Source organism: Pinus tabuliformis, chromosome 5_1 (assembly GCF_031772625.1).
Source record: "Pinus tabuliformis cultivar Carrire ecotype Pingquan chromosome 5_1, CPIR1, whole genome shotgun sequence".
NCBI lineage: Eukaryota > Viridiplantae > Streptophyta > Pinopsida > Pinales > Pinaceae > Pinus > Pinus tabuliformis.
Window position 1 is genome coordinate 287,151,961 of NC_142305.1, and position 17,837 is coordinate 287,169,797.

Genomic DNA, 17,837 nt, shown 5'->3' on the forward strand with positions numbered 1-17,837 from the left:
ACCAAGGACCCTATTAGGTGGTTTCAACATTTAAAGGAGGTGACATGTCCATGGTACATCCATCAAGTGGTAGGTAGCATGTGTCATAATGATGGCATGAAGTGGGGATCAGGGGAAGGCTCCAAGCTACATGCCATGGTACAAGGGTAGATATAATGAGCGAAGCCCACACTTGGGTATATGAGTGTGGGAGGGAACAAATCGTGGCACATGAATTACCCCAGCCTTTGTTTCCTGACCCTTCCTCACATACCTTTTTCCTTTGATTGATTTTACTTCATAACTGCTTGGGGCTCCAAGGGGTGAGAGCATGATTTGTAGGATGCTGCAGTAGATACCCCCTTTAAGGTGGGGAAGTTCATTGCCTACCAGGGGTTGGGACAATCATGGGTTCTTTAATGTGGAGGGGGCTCATCTAGGGCCCATAGGAATGAGGGTGATGGCCATAGATAAGGGGTAGAGCTCATGTTTGGCTTTTGCCCGTGTGCTAAATTTGTATGTCTCGGCCATCTTTTGTATTTTGCGGTACATTTCCTGTTGTAAATTGCCAAATTATGCTTTTTCTTTTCTTTTTAGCTGCATCAAACTCTGGGGCATTGTTTCAGGCACGACCCAAGGTGTAGGCAAGGTAAGGGGGAGGCTAACGTTATGTGGACCCAATGGACAAATGTGGACCTAGATGGGAAAAGTGATAGATGAGGTTAAAATGAGCAGAGGGGAGTGATGTATATGGTGTCCAAAATCGGGAATTCCCATGTAGTGCCAACCCTAAAGCTAATAGCTAGTAAAGGAGATCTCATGGGACTAGTATACAAGGCTAACCACCAAATCGGACAGAGGAGACAACAGTACAGACCTAACCCACTCTTTCCATCGAATACCCCCACCAATTCGTGCCCAAAAGTGTCCATGATAAGTAAGCAAAATTACTCAACTATACTAATGAAAAGCCATACCTTCGGGGTCGGGAGGCCCACCTTCAAAAATATGATCATAACAAATGGGTGAGGGACCACATGGTTGGCTCAGATGGCGGAGATAGTGGCATATCGAGCTATCTAGTGGCTGCAAGGGGTTGTTGGCTTCCGACTGAGGACCATATAGGAGAAAATTTTCTCCTATGGATACTACCCACAAGTGTTGGGCAACAGCTCCAACCTATAGGATGCTCCAACACCCTGTGTACTGGGTGCAACTGGACGACCACTCCAATGCCCTGTGCAGGCTTCAACCTGCCCTAGCACCACCCTACCACCCTGAAGTGTTCTCAGGCTCCAACTTGAAGGTGACTCCAATCCTCTGCCTTGCACCACCCTGCCACCCTAATTAACCGACAGGCCATGTTTCACAAATTTCAGACTGGATCCGCCTGTGCTCTGAATCAATATAAAGAAATTGTAATGAAAATTATGTTGTTATGCTCGATATGTATATCTCAATCAACTGCTGGCAACCTCACTGCTCAACTCTGCTCAATCTATCACTTGCACAATCGTACATCAACCAATCCTGCCTCTGCTCAATCACAAAGCCAAACCAAACCTTTGCACAATTTCTGACCACTTTGCACTCGATACTCAAATATATCATTGTTACGTCTCAAGTCGCTATCACTATCAAGTCAAGTCAAATCATCACATCAATCATGTCACAATCATCACTATAGTATCATCACTGTCTACTGTCTAGCACTGTCATATCCGTCACATGTCAAGTTATCTTATCATCCCAAGAAGGTTATCATATAAGATTATTGTACTATGTCATCAAGCCAACATCCATACAGTGTTATCAAGAAGTTGTCATGTACAAGGAACACTGTGTATTGAACTGTTCGTTGTCACATCAAATTCACTGTATGGTCATATCAAGTTCATTGTATAGTTAAGGGTCACTTCCAGATCTTAAGAATAAGGTTATGCCATTGTTTTATAAACTTTTGGACACACCAAGGTTCATATATATACAAGCATTTTTATATCATTGTTGTCCACAAATGTTGCCTTTACATCAGGATCACAATTTATTGATCATTGTCAATATATCACCAATTCTGCCATAAACATTTCATTGTTTCAAAAAAAATTTACTAACACATATCTACCTGTGAAACTTTGTACCTTAACTCATGTTAATATTGTGTTATATAGGTTGCTTTATCTAGGATGTTACTATAACTGTCAAGGTTACTGTAATGTCACTCTAGTAGATGACTCGGAACCTCAAATATTCACAAAACATAGTTCGTAAAAGGAGAAAGTCTGAATTTTGTTACCACAAGTTGAGTGCAGAGATAATATGTTAAGTGATTGTCATTGTTAAGGCTGCAGAGTTGTAGATGAGGGGATTGAAATGATCCCCACGTGTATTGAGCCCTAAATCGCAGGCCAAGTTAGGGTTTATGCAGGCTTAGATCACTTGCAGAGATTGGTTTTTTTGTTGGATTTCAGGAGTAGATGCCCTAAAGTGACCTTGGATCCTTCCTACAAATGCTTGTCACAAAAACAATTCCTAAACCAAATAAAACTAGACCCTAACCCTTCTCGCTACCTCAGAGATATAGGATTTTAAGACCATAGCAATTGTGAATCCAACGTTCAAAATTTTGGAGCTCAATACTTCGGTCTATAGCTTTAACAACCTTTGGTCCTTTTGTAGATACTACAATTTGCTTCAGGATTATAAGGCTGAGTGCTCCAAAGATACAAGACCCACAAAAAAAAATTCCTTCACCCTTAATCACAGAACCAACACATTAAGCCCTAGCTAAAGGGTTTGACTTCAGATCAAGCCTTTTACTTTTTGTTGGTCCTATAATATATGCTCCCAAATCAAAAGAACAAACTTAAGAAGGATAAACCAGGTAGGTTGGGTTGCTTCAAATAGATAACCAAATGTGTCCCTTAACAAAAACAAAAATACAAAGAGCCAAAAACCCTTCCAAAATTCTGTCCTCCCTTCAAATCTTCATTGAATTCCACAGGTCTGAATTATTAATTTCATAGCTATTTCATTTTTGTTGAAGTACGATTATCTTGAAGGTAAGACTAATGCTTTATTTATAACTGTTTTGGAGGAGATCGTAAAAATATTCGAAGACCTATTTTTAAGGTTTGAATTCAACCTTTAAGTTCCTTTTGTGGGAGGTCATTTGCCTTTCAGTTTAGTGATTTAATTATTTTTAATTTTTATCTTGAAACATGAAAACCCTTTGTTTCAATAAAGGTTCCTCACCATTTGAGGGCTAATGGATATCTTTAGGTAGTTTTATGAAGAGGGCCTTCAAAATATGGTTGTTGGAGGGAGGATCATTATTTAAGTATTTGAATTTTAGTGTCTTACGGCACAAGGAATGAGGTCGGTTGCCCTTGTAGATATCAAAGTTCATTACCCTAGGTAAATTCAAATTATGACTTGAGGTCCCCTTGTGAAGTCATTTAGCCACACTCTAGATGAAAGAACCTTCTTTAAATTAAATAATGATCTGGCCTATGGTAGGGTGCCATGTCACCATGCATGGGGTTTTAGCCCACGAATTGGAGTCTTCAACCTCAAACACAAATATCTCTCAAACCAGGAGACCTCTCACAGCATGCCACATACCACTAGAAACAACTTGACAAGGAGAATCTAATAACGAGGATCTCTAAGGCAAACTTAGTGAATTGCTTCTTCAAAAACTTCTAACAAGTGCAAAGTACGTCCATTGCCTAAGATATTCAAACTCTAGAATCAGCGTTTTCAACCATCCAACAGTAGAGCTTCCAACTTGATGTAATTCAAACAAACATTAAGATTGTTCATTTACAGTTTGACATCAATGACAAGTGTTTAGTCAAAGTCGAACTCCAAGGTTGATATCAATGACAACACCATTCAACAAAAACAGCCACATAGATACACAAATTATATGGCTTTGATGACTGAGGCTTTAGACTCAACGCCTTCTAGTTATAAGGAGGCAACCTCGCAGGAGGTTTGGCATGATGCCATGGTGGAGTACTCTTCCTTCATGCAGAACGATGTCTAGGAGATTATACCAAAGTTGGAGGGTATGTTAATTTTAGGGCTAGATTGTTCTCTACTGTAGATAAATACAGTTTTAAACTTTTTCAATATTTTCACATTACATTCACCCCATAACATGATTTCATCATTACCAATTATGTAGAGAGAACAATAACATCACAAAGCATCAGAACAGTAGAAGAAAAGCATACACAATATAGGCATCGAGATTTAGGTTAGAGACTAGGCGAAACCCCACAAGAGGGAAAACCCAACCAAATTCTTCTTCCTAGATTTTCATCAAATGTTTAGTTGAGATACAATGTACAAATATCACGAGACATAAGTCTTTCATCATAAATGACATTAGGCCACCTGGGGCCAATCCTGGATCATACCAGATTCTTGTGAGATGATTGTCCACCCATCACCGTCACAGCCACACATCTCTCTCATAGAGGCAATGTCACATATCATTGGCAAGGAGGCGCTGTCACATTATCATTGTCAAAGAGACATCGTCACAATATCGCTCTCATATAGATTGTCATATCCATTAAAGGTCACTGATATAAGCTTACTGCTAAACATCTTATTGTCATCAAGAGTATTGTAATTATACTTGTTTTCACTATCATCAAGAACTTGTTATCACTATCATCAAGGCTATTGTTGACACTGTCATATCTAGGTCAAGGTTACTATCATGATAAAGATCACTACCATATCATAAGGACATTATCGTCACAGATCATTGTCACAGATATACATCATAAGGTCACTGCTATGTCATGATTACTGACATATATTTTATCTCTTATTACTATCAACAAATGATACTGCGAAGAATGAATGTGAGCCATAGAATATCAACAAGCCACAGAGACCATGCGAGCCATTGCAATATAAGCATTATGATAGAGAGCTATAGTGATATAATACGATGCCACAGAGTCAGGTGTTGCCACTGTATAAAATTTGATGTCAGTATAATTTGATGACATTGACGTCAATATAATGTAATGCCACCGTATAGGGTATTCTAGCCATAGAGTGTAATGCCACTATAATGTAATAGGCACCACAACAAGCGATGCCATTATAAGTGCAATGCCACAAAGAGCGAAATTTGTGACCCACTAAGATATGCGAGTTCCAGAGGTAACAAGTGCATGCTATTAAGCGAACCACAGAGCATCCGTTAATATAAAATGCGCCCCTCAAAATGGAATGCGGGCCACTGTATACAGATTACAGAGATATCATATGTGAGTCATTACAGAGAATTTTGAGCCACTGATAATGCAAACCATTGAATAAGGATAAGCGAGCCACCACAAAAAGATTGAGCCTCGGTTTGATATGTATGCAAAGCCACATAGAAGAGTGTGTGTTGACTTAGGGAAAAATACAATCCACTGGTATATGCAAGCCAAATATGAGTGATACGAGCCATTTTAAACCATGCGAGTTACATAGAAAGGAATACGAATCATTGTGAGTCATGCGAGCCACATAGAAAAGAATACGAGTCACTGTGAGTCTCATAGAAACGAATATGAGTCAATATGAGTCACTGTTAGATATGAGCGAGCTATTATGTAAGAGCCACAATCATAAAAGCGAACCACATAGATGTATGCGAGTCATGTCCAAAAGAAGAGTAGCCACAGAGAAACAAATAGACCTTAGGGTATTGTTTGCTTCTTGCGTGCCAAGAGGAGAAGCAAATTATCCCTTCCTATCAATTATCCTTTCACCAAATGGGTATGTCCATTACAGGAGCTGACATGAAATACATTTTAATTTCAAACTTGCTCATTTTAATAATTAAATATATTTTTCCAAATGCTTGCTTGAATTGATTCGAGCCACATTAAATAAGAGAAGAATCAAACCAATTAATAATTTCCTTTATTCAATCTGAATTCATCTTTGGGGTGAGATGGGCTCCTATTGGGTCTTAGGGTTTTTATGGGGAAATTCGTCCCATAGCTGCCCTAATTTTCAACAGGGTAGATCTATGATTGAATCCAAGTGGGTCTACAAGATTAAGCACGGAGCCTACGAGAGCATGGAGAAGTACAAGGCGAGATTCATAGCCAAAGGGTTCTCTCAAGTGGAGGGTATTGACTACGACAAGACTTTTGCACCTGTGGCTAGCTATTTGTCTATTAGGACCATTATAGCACTAGTAGCGCAGAAGGGTTGGAAGATCCACCAAATGGACATGAAGATTGCCTTCCTTAACGGAGTTGAGGAGGAGATTTACATAGGGCAGCCAGAGGGGCTTGAGGCACATAGCAGGGAAACGCATGTGTGCAAGCTCAAAAGAGCTCTTTATAGACTCAAATAGGCCCCACGAGTGTGGTACTCTAGCATTGACAGTTGTCTTCTGGGATGGGGCTTCACCAAGAGTGAAGCTAACCCTAACCTATATTACATCACGGTTGGGGTGAAGCCTCTCATTCTTGTGTTGTACATAGACGATCTCATACTGACAAGGGACGAGAAGCTCATCAGTGACAACAAGAAGGATCTTGCAGCAGAGTTTGACATGAAGGATATAGGGATAATGCACTATTTCCTTGAGTTGGAGGTTTGGCAAGAAGACAGGCATATTTTCTTGGGACAGGTCAAGTACACTCTAGAGATTCACGAGGTTTCACATGCAGGATTGCAGGCCCACGGCCATTCATCTAGTGACAAATCGGAGGAACATAGACGTTAGTAGAGAAGAGTGAGTTGATGCCACACTCTACAGACAATTGATTAGGGCGTTGATGTACCTTGTGAACACATGACCTGAAATTTGCTAAGCAGTGAACCAATTTAGTCAGTTTATGGTTGAGCCTATTAGAGTACAGTGGGTTGCTGCCAAACATATCCTCAAGTACCTCAGAGGCATAGTCGATTATGGGTTGATGTATAAACAGCTTGATGGAATGAAGTTGGAAGGCTTCAAAGATGGAGATTGGGTAGGGGGTTCCACAGACAGGAAGAGTACTTCAGATTTAACCTTCATTGTTGATCCATTAATGAAAAAGGTATTATAGACTATGTGTGAATTCGCTTATGTTACTTAATGCAATGGATCGAAAAGATTGTGAATAACATAAACAATTAAACCATTGAAAACATGTTCAAACACATCAACACAACAAAATTTAATAAAGGAGTTCACCAAACTTCCTGGCTACGTCTCCTGGTCCTTTCGCTTCCAGCGTTGACCTCTTTATTATGTCTTCAAGAATGTTGTTACAGGCATGAGCTCAAAAACAGAGTCTCAGATAAGAAAATGAACCTCACCACTGCGTTCAGCTCGAAATTTCGAGTCAAATGAGTATAAACTTGACCATATTTGGCCACTGTGACCTCCAGACCCCCTGGAAAGTCAAAAACCACCTCTCCCTATAGCAAAACCACTTTTCTGCTGTGCAAAACCGCCTCTGCCTGTGAAAAACCGCCTCTGCAAATGAAATCTGCCTTGGAATCCATGTTGGTGGTTTCAGCCTGGTTCGACACCTGCAACAATTTAAATAAAAATTTGGTGGCTTGGTTATCAAGCTCCACCGTATGGCAAGTTGGCTAGCGGACTTATGTGAAAGCGTTGTTATATAATGGTTTTTGGAAGGTCAGCGGTTCAAACCTCCGCCCAACCCTTCTGCCTTGTTCCTTGCTATACTTTAATGGTATATGATATATATATCATATACGATATATTGTTGCGTTGCATGTGGGATTAATGTTAAGGTTGGTTATATATGGTTCGGCGGTGATATTAAATTCTTAAAGGGACCGGCGATCGAGGGTTGACCCTAACCGTCCGGCCCTTTTTCCGGCGGTTACCAACCATAACAATAAATATAACCCTTATCACTCCGTTTAACAAGTGATGCGATGGCTCATCTGGTGAGCGGAATCCGGCAAGATCTTAGGAATCCGGGAGGTCAGGGGTTCAATCCTCCCTGACCCCAAAATTTTGGGATTCGCATGCCAATATTGGGCAAATCCGCGCTGCCACGTGTCAGAACCGGATTGGCCCATATGCACCAATCATAAACTGCCACGTCACCCTCCTTGCTGACATCATCAAAAACATGTGGCGCACTCCCGGGACGACACGTGTCCTGCTGACATAAGCATTAACTGTTGACTGTTGACCAGTTTGACTTTGACTTTTTGACCTTTTTTGCCCTAGTTTGCCTGAAACTTTGAATGGCCTTAACTTCTTCATCCGAACTCAAATTTTCACGCTGTTCGCACCGTTGGAATCGTCTCATCGAGCACTTCGAAGACTTTGATCTAGAAGCAAAATTGAATCCATTTTGGCTTAGGTCAGTTAGTTGTTACCTGGTTCAGCGAGAAGCAAAGATTAGTGGCACTAAGCTCAGCCAAGGTTGAATACATATTTGCTAGCCTGGCATCTTGTGAGGCCCTTTGGTGAGGAAGCTACTTGTTGGGCTTTTCAATGAGAGGTCGGAGCCTACAGTGATACACTATGACAATCAGAGTTGCATTAAGCTCTCTGACAATCTAGGGTTTCATGACCACTCAAAGCACATCAAGATCCAGTATCACCATATTATAGATTGTGTTCAGACGGGCAAGATCAAACTTCAATACATTCCTATACTAGAGCAAACACTAGACATATTGACCAAAACTTCGCCTAGAGGAAGCTTTGTCCATTTCAGGGACAAATTTGGTATAGTTCAGAACACCTTGCTCTCTAACAAGGAGTGTTAAATCAACTTAGAGAAGGAAGGGTTTAGCTAAATTTATTAAGTGCACTAAATTTGGCAGAGGGACCCACAAATGGGGCCAAGACACAAATTTATTTTTTCTATTAATTCCTTGACTTAGGAAAAATTTAAATTTTCCTACAGTCAAGAATTAGAACAATCCCAATCATCCAAGGAGATTTAATCTCAGCCCTTCGTGGTAGTGGTGGGCCATTTTCGACTTCTAAGAGGAAAAAGGGCACAAAACTTGGTCATTATGCACTAGAGATCTTGGAGGTTTAGCTCAACGAATGAGAAGGGAATTAAGTTCAGCGATTAGGACTTCAGATCGCTACTGATAGAGGCAGAAAGAGAGGTTGATTCCTCCTCAAATATTTTTTAGCAAGCACAGACTTCTTCTAGGGGCCACATTCAGTGCACAGAAGGGGTTATATAGGTCATACGAGTTTGTACAGTGAACAAAATGGATGTCGAGTTGGTGTGAAGTGCGCAGATCACTTACGCAGACATTTAGCAGAGAAAAGGGCAGTTTTCCATTTCAGTTGTAATCATGTTTTAGAAGATTCGTTGAGCAAAATATTAACAACACCAAGATTGCAGGTTTTCCCTAGTTAGGGTTCCTTGGGTAAATTTGTTGTGTGCAGTTTTATGGTGTGTTTGTCTTCATTTGTTCCTTATTTTTGCTGCATGGTAGTTAGTAAACTCAGTATATTTGTGAGTTAAAGTTAAAATTCAATTTTCACCTCTTTGCTTACTAAAAATTCACAAATTAGATAGTTGAGTTTTAAGAAAACTAAAGATCAGTCTTCCAATTCAACTTATCAATGTTACCAGACTCGGAATCGGCAATAAATCGACGAGGCAAAAGAGCGAAGAGTTTTAATCGGATCGGGAAAAAATCGGCAAATTCATTAAATAAAAATATACACATATATTGAATTAAAAAAACCATTTTTCATTAATATTGGGTAAAGGTATGTCCAAACAATGCATAATATCAATAGATGTCCAAAATATCATGAATAAATAAGTATCTCATATATGTTATGAGTCCACACATGATCCAAAGCACTGAGTCTTGAGTCCTTAGAAGCATATGCTTCTAAAAGTTTACAAAAAGTTAAAAACTGCATACTAATCAGAAAAAAATCAGCAACTAAGAGTCTAAGACTCTTAAGAGTGAGAACTAGAAGCGATTCCTCCCACTCCTTCGCTTGCTTGACTCTCAAAGTTCTCCAAGTCATGAAGGCTGAAAAGAGGAGGCTCATCTAATTGAACCCATTCTGCCGCATTTGTAACTTGCAAATCTAACTCTTCAAGGTCGATTGGTGAATGATCAATACCTGTCATTATCATGAGACATTGAAATGTGAATTAAAATTTCACTTTGAAGTTTGAACTTTAAACTTTTTAAGTACGAACTAGATTATGAAACCTTCAAATTCAAGCTCTCGAATCTCACCTTGTATTTGTTTGTTGCGAAGTCGCAGATTGTAATGGACAAATACAAGGTCATTCAAGCGCTTTTGTGTCAATCGGTTGCGCTTCTTAGAATGTATTTTCTCAAACATGCTCCAATTGCGTTCACAACCTGAAGCACTGCATGCTTGGTTTAAGATTCGAATGGCAAATCTCTTCAAATCTGGTGTATCACTACCAAAGTTTTGCCACCAAAGACCTAGCAAGTGGTAAGGGTTTGTGAGTAGAAGACTAGAAGTACCAAATTAGTAAATAGTAAAAACTTAAAAAGAAAAGAAAATTTAATAAAACATTTAACATACAAAATAAAGTTTAAACAAATTTAATGAATTGATGAAGCCTTCAAGCTGGGTACCTGGCAACATCTTTGACCTTTGTCTTATAGCACTGGTATAGGCAAACAATTTAGATGGTGCCCTATAATCTTGTAGCTAGGAAAAGACACGACTTTGTTGTTCTGGATCAGGGAAGCACCTTTCCAAGCATGTCATAAGTCCTCTGCCAACCTCCCCATCCTCATTAAATTTGCTCTTATCATAAAAATATTGTGGGTTTAAGAAGTACCCAGCAGCATGTAAGGGGGAATGCAATTGCCTATCCCAACGTGCATCTATAATGTCCCAAAGAGGCATATACTTTGTCTCATCATCCCCATATCTTCTTTTGATGGCCTCCTTTGCGAGATCCATCGCCTCATAAATGTAACCCATAGCGGGTTTGTCACCATCAACCATCCTGAAAGTTCAAGCATTCAAATTTAAAGAAATATGAAACATTGTAAATAAAAAGAAGCTTGAAATGAAATTTAAAAAATGAAAAAGTTAAAAGACTAAAAGTACCTGAGAACTCTAACAAGGGACTCCGTCACAGCAATAATCTCTTCAGCATCTTTCCAGAAGCCATCATTAAACACAAGTGCAGCAATTTCGATGCCTTCAGGGGTCTTGGAATGTTTAGATCCCATCCACTCAGGTCCCAAGAACATCCTCTTCAGATTTATCTTTTGCTCAACCACAGATTGCAAAGATATGAAATTTGTTGCAAATCTAGTCACTGCAGGTCGAACAATTTCTTTACCTTCAGTGTATATTCTCATAGTGTTTAGGACAATAGTGTGGTTGTATAGGTATTTGGTTATGGATTTTGCCTTCTCCACAACCTCATGTATCCAATGAAGCTTACCAATGTCCTCAAGCATTAAATCTATGCAATGGGCAGCACAAGAGGTCCAAAAAATAGTGGGGTGCCTCATCTCAAAAAGTCTACCAGCAGCCATATAATTCGCTGCATTATCAGTGACAATTTGTACAACATTTTCTTCTCCCACTTCTTGAACGACTTCCTCCATCATTTCACAGATAAGTTGGGCAGTCTTAACCTTATCTGAAGCATCCACTGACTTGAGAAACATTGTGCCTGCGGGACAAGATACAAGGAAATTTATTAAAGTTCTATTCCTCTGATCTGTCCATCCATCACTCATGATGGTGCACCCTGTTTCTACCCATGATGAACGAAACTCAGCTAGCACAAGCATGACATCTTCAACACTCTCTAACAACATATCTGTCCTAAGGCTCTCTGATGTAGGGGCTTTGAACCCTGGACCTGCAGCAGCAATTGCATCAATCATAGCTTGCCAATAAGGACTTCTGGCACAGTGGAAAGGTATGTCAGAATAGTACCAAAAGTTAGCAATGGCCTTCCTTGCTTGACTATGGATATTTTTTTTCCAACCAGTGCCATCCAAGGTAGGTTGGGAACCAGGTTTTGTGCGGGGAGCAAAAAAGGTGTTTATGTTTCCACCTCCACTGTTGAAGGAAGGAGTTGTTGTTGAAGGACTGCCATGGCTTTGAGTTTGACTTGGCCTTGGAGGCATGTGTGGAAAACTTGGGAACGGCATTGAGGATTCAACAGATTGAGGTGACATGTGGCTAGTGGCAGAAAAAGTATCAACTCCAACATTTCCTATTTCAGCATTTTGCTTTGCTTTCTTGGCATTATGCTGCTCTAACATATCAAGGGCCAAGGCTGCTTGGTATTGGACATTCTCATCAACTTTGCCGCAAATACCTATATCATGGCCAGGTATTTTTGCAAGGTGGAACTTGAATCTATAAATGCCTCCACTGCAGTCCTTTTTGCAAAATTTACAAAGGAGCAAGGGTTTTCCGGGAATCTTGTCACAATAAGCCCAAGCAAAGTCCCGCTCTCTCGACATTGTTGTTGCTTTGAACTTGTGTTTAATTTGTGGCTTCTGTTAAGATTTGGAGTCTGGCTTCTATTTAATTTGTGGCTCCTGTGAAAGACAACAAAAAATCAAATTTAAAAATTATCCAAAAATTTAAAATATGCTAGAAATTTAAAAAATTAAATGAAGACAGAACCCCTCTTTTTCCTTTCTGCTGGACCAATGCCATCAATTTGGTCTGCCCCCAAAAGAAAACACAGGGATTTATGCTGCCAGTTCCTGCCATCAGGTAACGTCCAAAGAAAATTACAGCATATCCAAGTGTTGTTACCTTTGGGCAGCCATCTCTCTATCATAAGGCACATACAGTTTTGGAAGAAATTAGACTAATCAGTAATCAGTGATCACCCATACCTCTAACTTTGACATATGGACAAAACACTCATATCTGTAACTCTGACTGGGTAGTATGGGTAGAGCATTGGGTCATCTGTATATGGATCAAATTCTCATACATTTCACTCCTCTGGTGTGAACCAAGATAGTCATGAAAGAAGCCTTGTACAGTATTCAGGTTTTGCTGGTAGAAATATGGTCTCTGTTGAATCAGCAGTGTATGGATCTGGTGTTAAGGAGGCCCATTAACATGTTGTCTTGCAGGAACTAGGGAGACCATTGAAACAAGCAGCGAAAACACATTAATCTTTAGGAAAGCACATTGATGTTACTAATGGACCAAGGATTAAAAATTTAAAACAGAAACTGCTGACAAACCAACCTGTCTTGATTGTGTAATGGAGAATGGGAATCTCAGTACTACTGACATCTATAGTTAGAACTTAGACCTATAACGATATAACCCTTGCATATCCACCATTTACTAATTCCAACCACTCCATGTTACCAAATCACATAAAACGCTAAGCCGAGGCATCAAGCACCACACCTAATCAAAACAGAGGATTTAGTCAAAGTTGCCAATCCCTACAAAAAAAAAAAAGCATATGCTTCTATTGGGAAAGCATTTATGCCTTGTAGCTGTAGATTACTTATGTCAAATTACACATTTGTAATTTACGTCGCAATATGCTCGGCAAGCGTTGTATATCTCTCCAGTTTGCAACATTGTAGATTACATATGTCGAATATGATTTGAGAAATGCATGGAGCTTGGTTAGTGTAAATAAAACCCGAGCTACCTCTTTGTTACGTCAAGGCTGGCCGCTGAAGGCTCACGCGTGACGCAGGCTCTGCGGCTTCGAATGCTGCTCTGTGGCGCTGCGGTGTCGAGTCTGTCGACTGAAGACTGCGGACTCGGGACTGTGCTATCAGTATCACTCTGCCTCTGCGCTATCAACCAATGAAACACGCACCAGTATCACCGTTAAACAATTCACGACGCATGTTATAAACGCAAACCGGAACCGAAAACCCTATGTGAAATTGGCGGGACTCGCTAAAAAATCGCAGAGTCGCGTAAATCGCAGGAATCGCGAGTCAAACTCGCGTTGACCACGAGTTAAACTCGGTCAACGCGAGTTGACTCGCCGAGTTTCAAGTCGGAACTTTTTGCCGCCGAGCCGATTCATACTCGCGATTAATCGCCAGAATCGGCGATTCCTGTTTCACTGCAACTTATGAGAATCTAGTGTCCAAAAACTTTAAATGTTTGCCATGTATCATTATAGTTCTAGAAACAAAACACACTCCAAGCACATCGATGTCTCCTAATGACTACCAAGGTCTTTACATAGGTTTTGTTACCGCTCAAACTAGCAGGGAACCTAAAGGGCAAATGTTAGACCAAGGGAAACAAATGGAGACTTAGCCCATTGTCACCTCAGCTAAGGATCCCTACTATTTACGGACTTTCACTGATGGGAGGAGACCTGGTATATTATGGAGTCACCAATGAAGGATAAATCAATAAGTGGACGTGGAGTGACCCAAACGATCCCTCTCCAAAAGAGGTTGAAGGATAGAGCTTGCTTACTTTCTAAAAAACGTACAATGTCTTCTAAGGGAAGGATGAGAGGATTTGAGGATTCGGTTTAGGGAATATGACTTGTGAAAGAGTTTCCCAATCCCTAAAATCCTTATTGAAATTGGTATCCCGGATGGTTCTTGAAGAATTGTCTTTTCAAAGGAATGGGACCACACAGGACCAAGTGGACCCAGCCTAGGTTAGGAGGTAAGAGTTTAGCAACCAATGATGTTCTTAACCCAGACAAGGAGGGGCAAAGGATCAAAGAAAGAATATTCACTTAAAGGTGTTGAATTAATACTATGAGGCACTAGCCTTGGGGATACTAGGGAAAAGTTTGATCTCGGAGTTAGGGCATGGCTTTTCTAACAACTCCACCGTCGAAATGGCTTCAAAATTGGAGGAGGACTTAGGGAGACACGAGCGTAGGAGAGGCTAGGAGATCAAACTTTTTGGAGGGCTATCTTGTCGGGAAAATGATGCCCTAGGTGACCCAACTTGGCTAAACCTAGGAAAAGGTGAACAAGAATTGATTTTAGGTGACCACCTCTTGGTAGATCAGTGCCCTAGTCTTGGTAGAATGGAGTCTATGATAAATATCAATGAGGACCTTTGGTTCCTAGTCAACGAGACCTCAAGACTACTTCGCTAGCATTCTAGGTCAAAGAGAAGCAATCTTGCAGCTTTTATACTTCGATGTGCAAAAGGTGATGGCTTATCAAGATGAATTCGTTGATAGAATTACCCCTAGGAGATTTCATTCAAATTACATGGCCCAGACATCCAGAGATGCTATATAGAGACAATTCCACAATTTAAGCAATAAACGCATACAACAATTAGCCCTAAAAATAGCGAAAATCTCAATCCAATGTATATGAAAAAAATAAAACAAGAATAGCATTAAAAGCATGTACTTACATGTAATAGAACATATCCAACCATCCACAATTTGACAATAGAGAAGCTCCAAGATAAGATCAACCAAATCCACACATCAAAATTCATCCATAAAGCTCCAATTCATCGTCCAAGAAAAAGTGTGAAATTCTCAAGAGAGAAAGAGATCCAATCCAAAGTGATGAGGAGGAAATGAACTCATTTCACTTGTATTTATACACTAATGAAGAGTTTGAATTAGCCTCCTTGGCCTACATTAGCCCCAAAAAATAAAATAATGTTCTAATAATTTAACTACTGGTGACAAGCCCATCAAACTAGCTCACAAATGAAAAAATAACCCTCTCAAGAGGTCAAATAATAATCTATGCATGTCGTAGAGCCCTCTAAGAGGCTTGATGAGGTCCACAGGAGCCATAATGAAGAGTGAGACCCTCAAAAGTGATGGACAAGGGGTTGGCCCCTTGTTCTCCAAACAATAAACCTGTGGTGCTCCCAATGGGTGTGGGGGCACAATAATAACCTCATGGGTCTCAGAATGAGTCGAGGATGCCTATAGATCGTCTGCAAGGGCTCCGATGATGGTGTAAGGGATACCACATCATCTTACAAGTCCTGGATCAGCTGCCAAGTGCATGGTACGTCTATGGGGTCGGCTGGGGAAAGATGAACCAGGTGCATCTTCCTCGTCCAATGGGAGTATCTCGAACATCTTTGTCCATCCCCGGGGATCCATGGAGTGTTCTCTACTGTTGTTAAGGCCCATGGCTCTCAACACACACCCTACATGTGCCAATGTAGGATTAGGACCCTGTATAGTGAGACCAAACCCAAGATGGAGACCATCTACAATCCTGCATAAGATCCAAAGCATCCCCTAGCCTTCCAGTAAAACAGGTCATTAGGGAAATCGAGTAAATCAGTGTACCAACCATGGACCACAAGTGGGGCTCCATAATGACCTGCCCTTCCATAATGGGCTTCGAGATGTGCCAATGTCTCCTAAACTACAAATGGGGTTAACCAAGTATCCTATTAGGTGGTTTATACTTCTAAAGGGGATAATATGTTCAAGGTACATCCTTCAAAAGGTGGTGGCATGTGACAGGTAGGTGAATGAAGTAAAGGATGAAAAGGGGCAACCCTGGGTCACATGTTGGGGTACAAGGGTAGCTAATAAGAGGGAAGCCCACACTTGGGTTTATAATGTATAGGAGGGAGAAATCGCGGTACATGAGCTGCCCCAACCTTGATTTTTCCACCCTTCTTTATGTGCCTTTTATCGTTTTATGATTTTCTTTGATTAACTACTCAGGGCTCAAGGGGTAAGAGCATAATGCATAAGATATAGCAATGAATACCCTCTTTTAAGGTAGGGCGGTTCATTGCCCACCAGGGGTTGGGACAATCATGGGTTCCTATATGACGAAGGAGGCTCATAGAACCTGTAAGAACCAGGGTGATGGCCATGATGATGGGGTAGAGCTCATGTATTGGCTTTCTCCCACGTGCTAAATGTGTTTTTCCTGTTGAATGTGACCAAATGTGCTTTTATCTTTCTTTTTAGCTGCATCAACCTCCAAGTATCATTTTAGGCCTGACCCAAGGCATGGGCAAAGGGGAAGGGGCGAGTTAACTCTATGTGGACCCAGTGGAGGAATGTGGACCCAAGTGGGAGAAATGATGAATGGGGTAATAATGTGTGGAAAGGGGGTAATATAAGCGGACAAGGGAGCGGGACCAGGCAATCAAAATTGGCGTTTCCCGTGAAATACCATCCCTAAAGCTAAATGGTCAATAAAGAGATCCCACAGGACTAGAATCCAAGGTTAATATCCAAAAGGAGTCTAGGGACAAGAGCACAGACCTAACCCATTCTTTCCACCGAATCCCCCCATTAATCCATGCCCAAAAGTGTCCATGATAAGCAAACTACAATACTCAATTACCAAATGACAAGGCATACCTTTAGGTTTGGGAGGCCCACCTTCAAACATACGATCATGGCAGATGGGCAAGGAACCACATGGCTGGCTCAGGTGGCGGAGAAATGGCACAATGAACTAGCTAGTGGATGCAAGGGGTTGCTAGCTACCGACTGAGGACCATCTTGGAGGAAAAATGGGAGACCCACCTTCAAACATACGATCATGGCAGATGGGCAAGGAACCACATGGCTGGCTCAAGTGGTGGAGAAATGGCACAATGAACTAGCTAGTCGCTGCAAGGGGTTGCTGGCTGCCGGCTGAGGACCATCTTGGAGGGAAAAAAAAATTCTCCTAGGGATATCACCCACAAAATGATGGGTAACATCTAGCTTCAACTGGGATGTGATCTCTCGAAGAAGTGGGCGAAGCTGCTCGAGCGGTAGGTCACAAGAACTCCATCAATCTCTTGGTTACCGTACACCTGTCACTTGCACATACAATAGAAGGAAAAACACGGTGCAGCATGCTTTCGCGGCGTCTCATGATCGCACATGCTATATGTTAGGCCATAAAATCAACAGAAAATAAAACATGCTGACATG

General features: G+C 40.9%; 2 protein-coding genes across 3 annotated transcripts in view; both read right to left on the minus strand.

Moving 5' to 3' along the window:
* Window positions 1–17,837, minus strand: part of LOC149164469 (PLAC8 family protein) — a 138,117-nt gene that overhangs the window by 65,903 nt on the left and 54,377 nt on the right. The gene's annotated exons all lie outside the window — the stretch shown is intronic.
* LOC149164470 (uncharacterized) lies at window positions 1,520–11,925 on the minus strand. The gene is made up of 3 exons (XM_089432506.1): window positions 11,072–11,925; window positions 10,797–10,967; window positions 1,520–1,613 (listed from the first exon to the last, which is right to left on the minus strand). Exons 1-3 carry the CDS (start codon window positions 11,863–11,865, stop codon window positions 1,520–1,522), a joined length of 1,059 nt encoding a protein of 352 aa, XP_089288632.1. The 5' UTR covers window positions 11,866–11,925.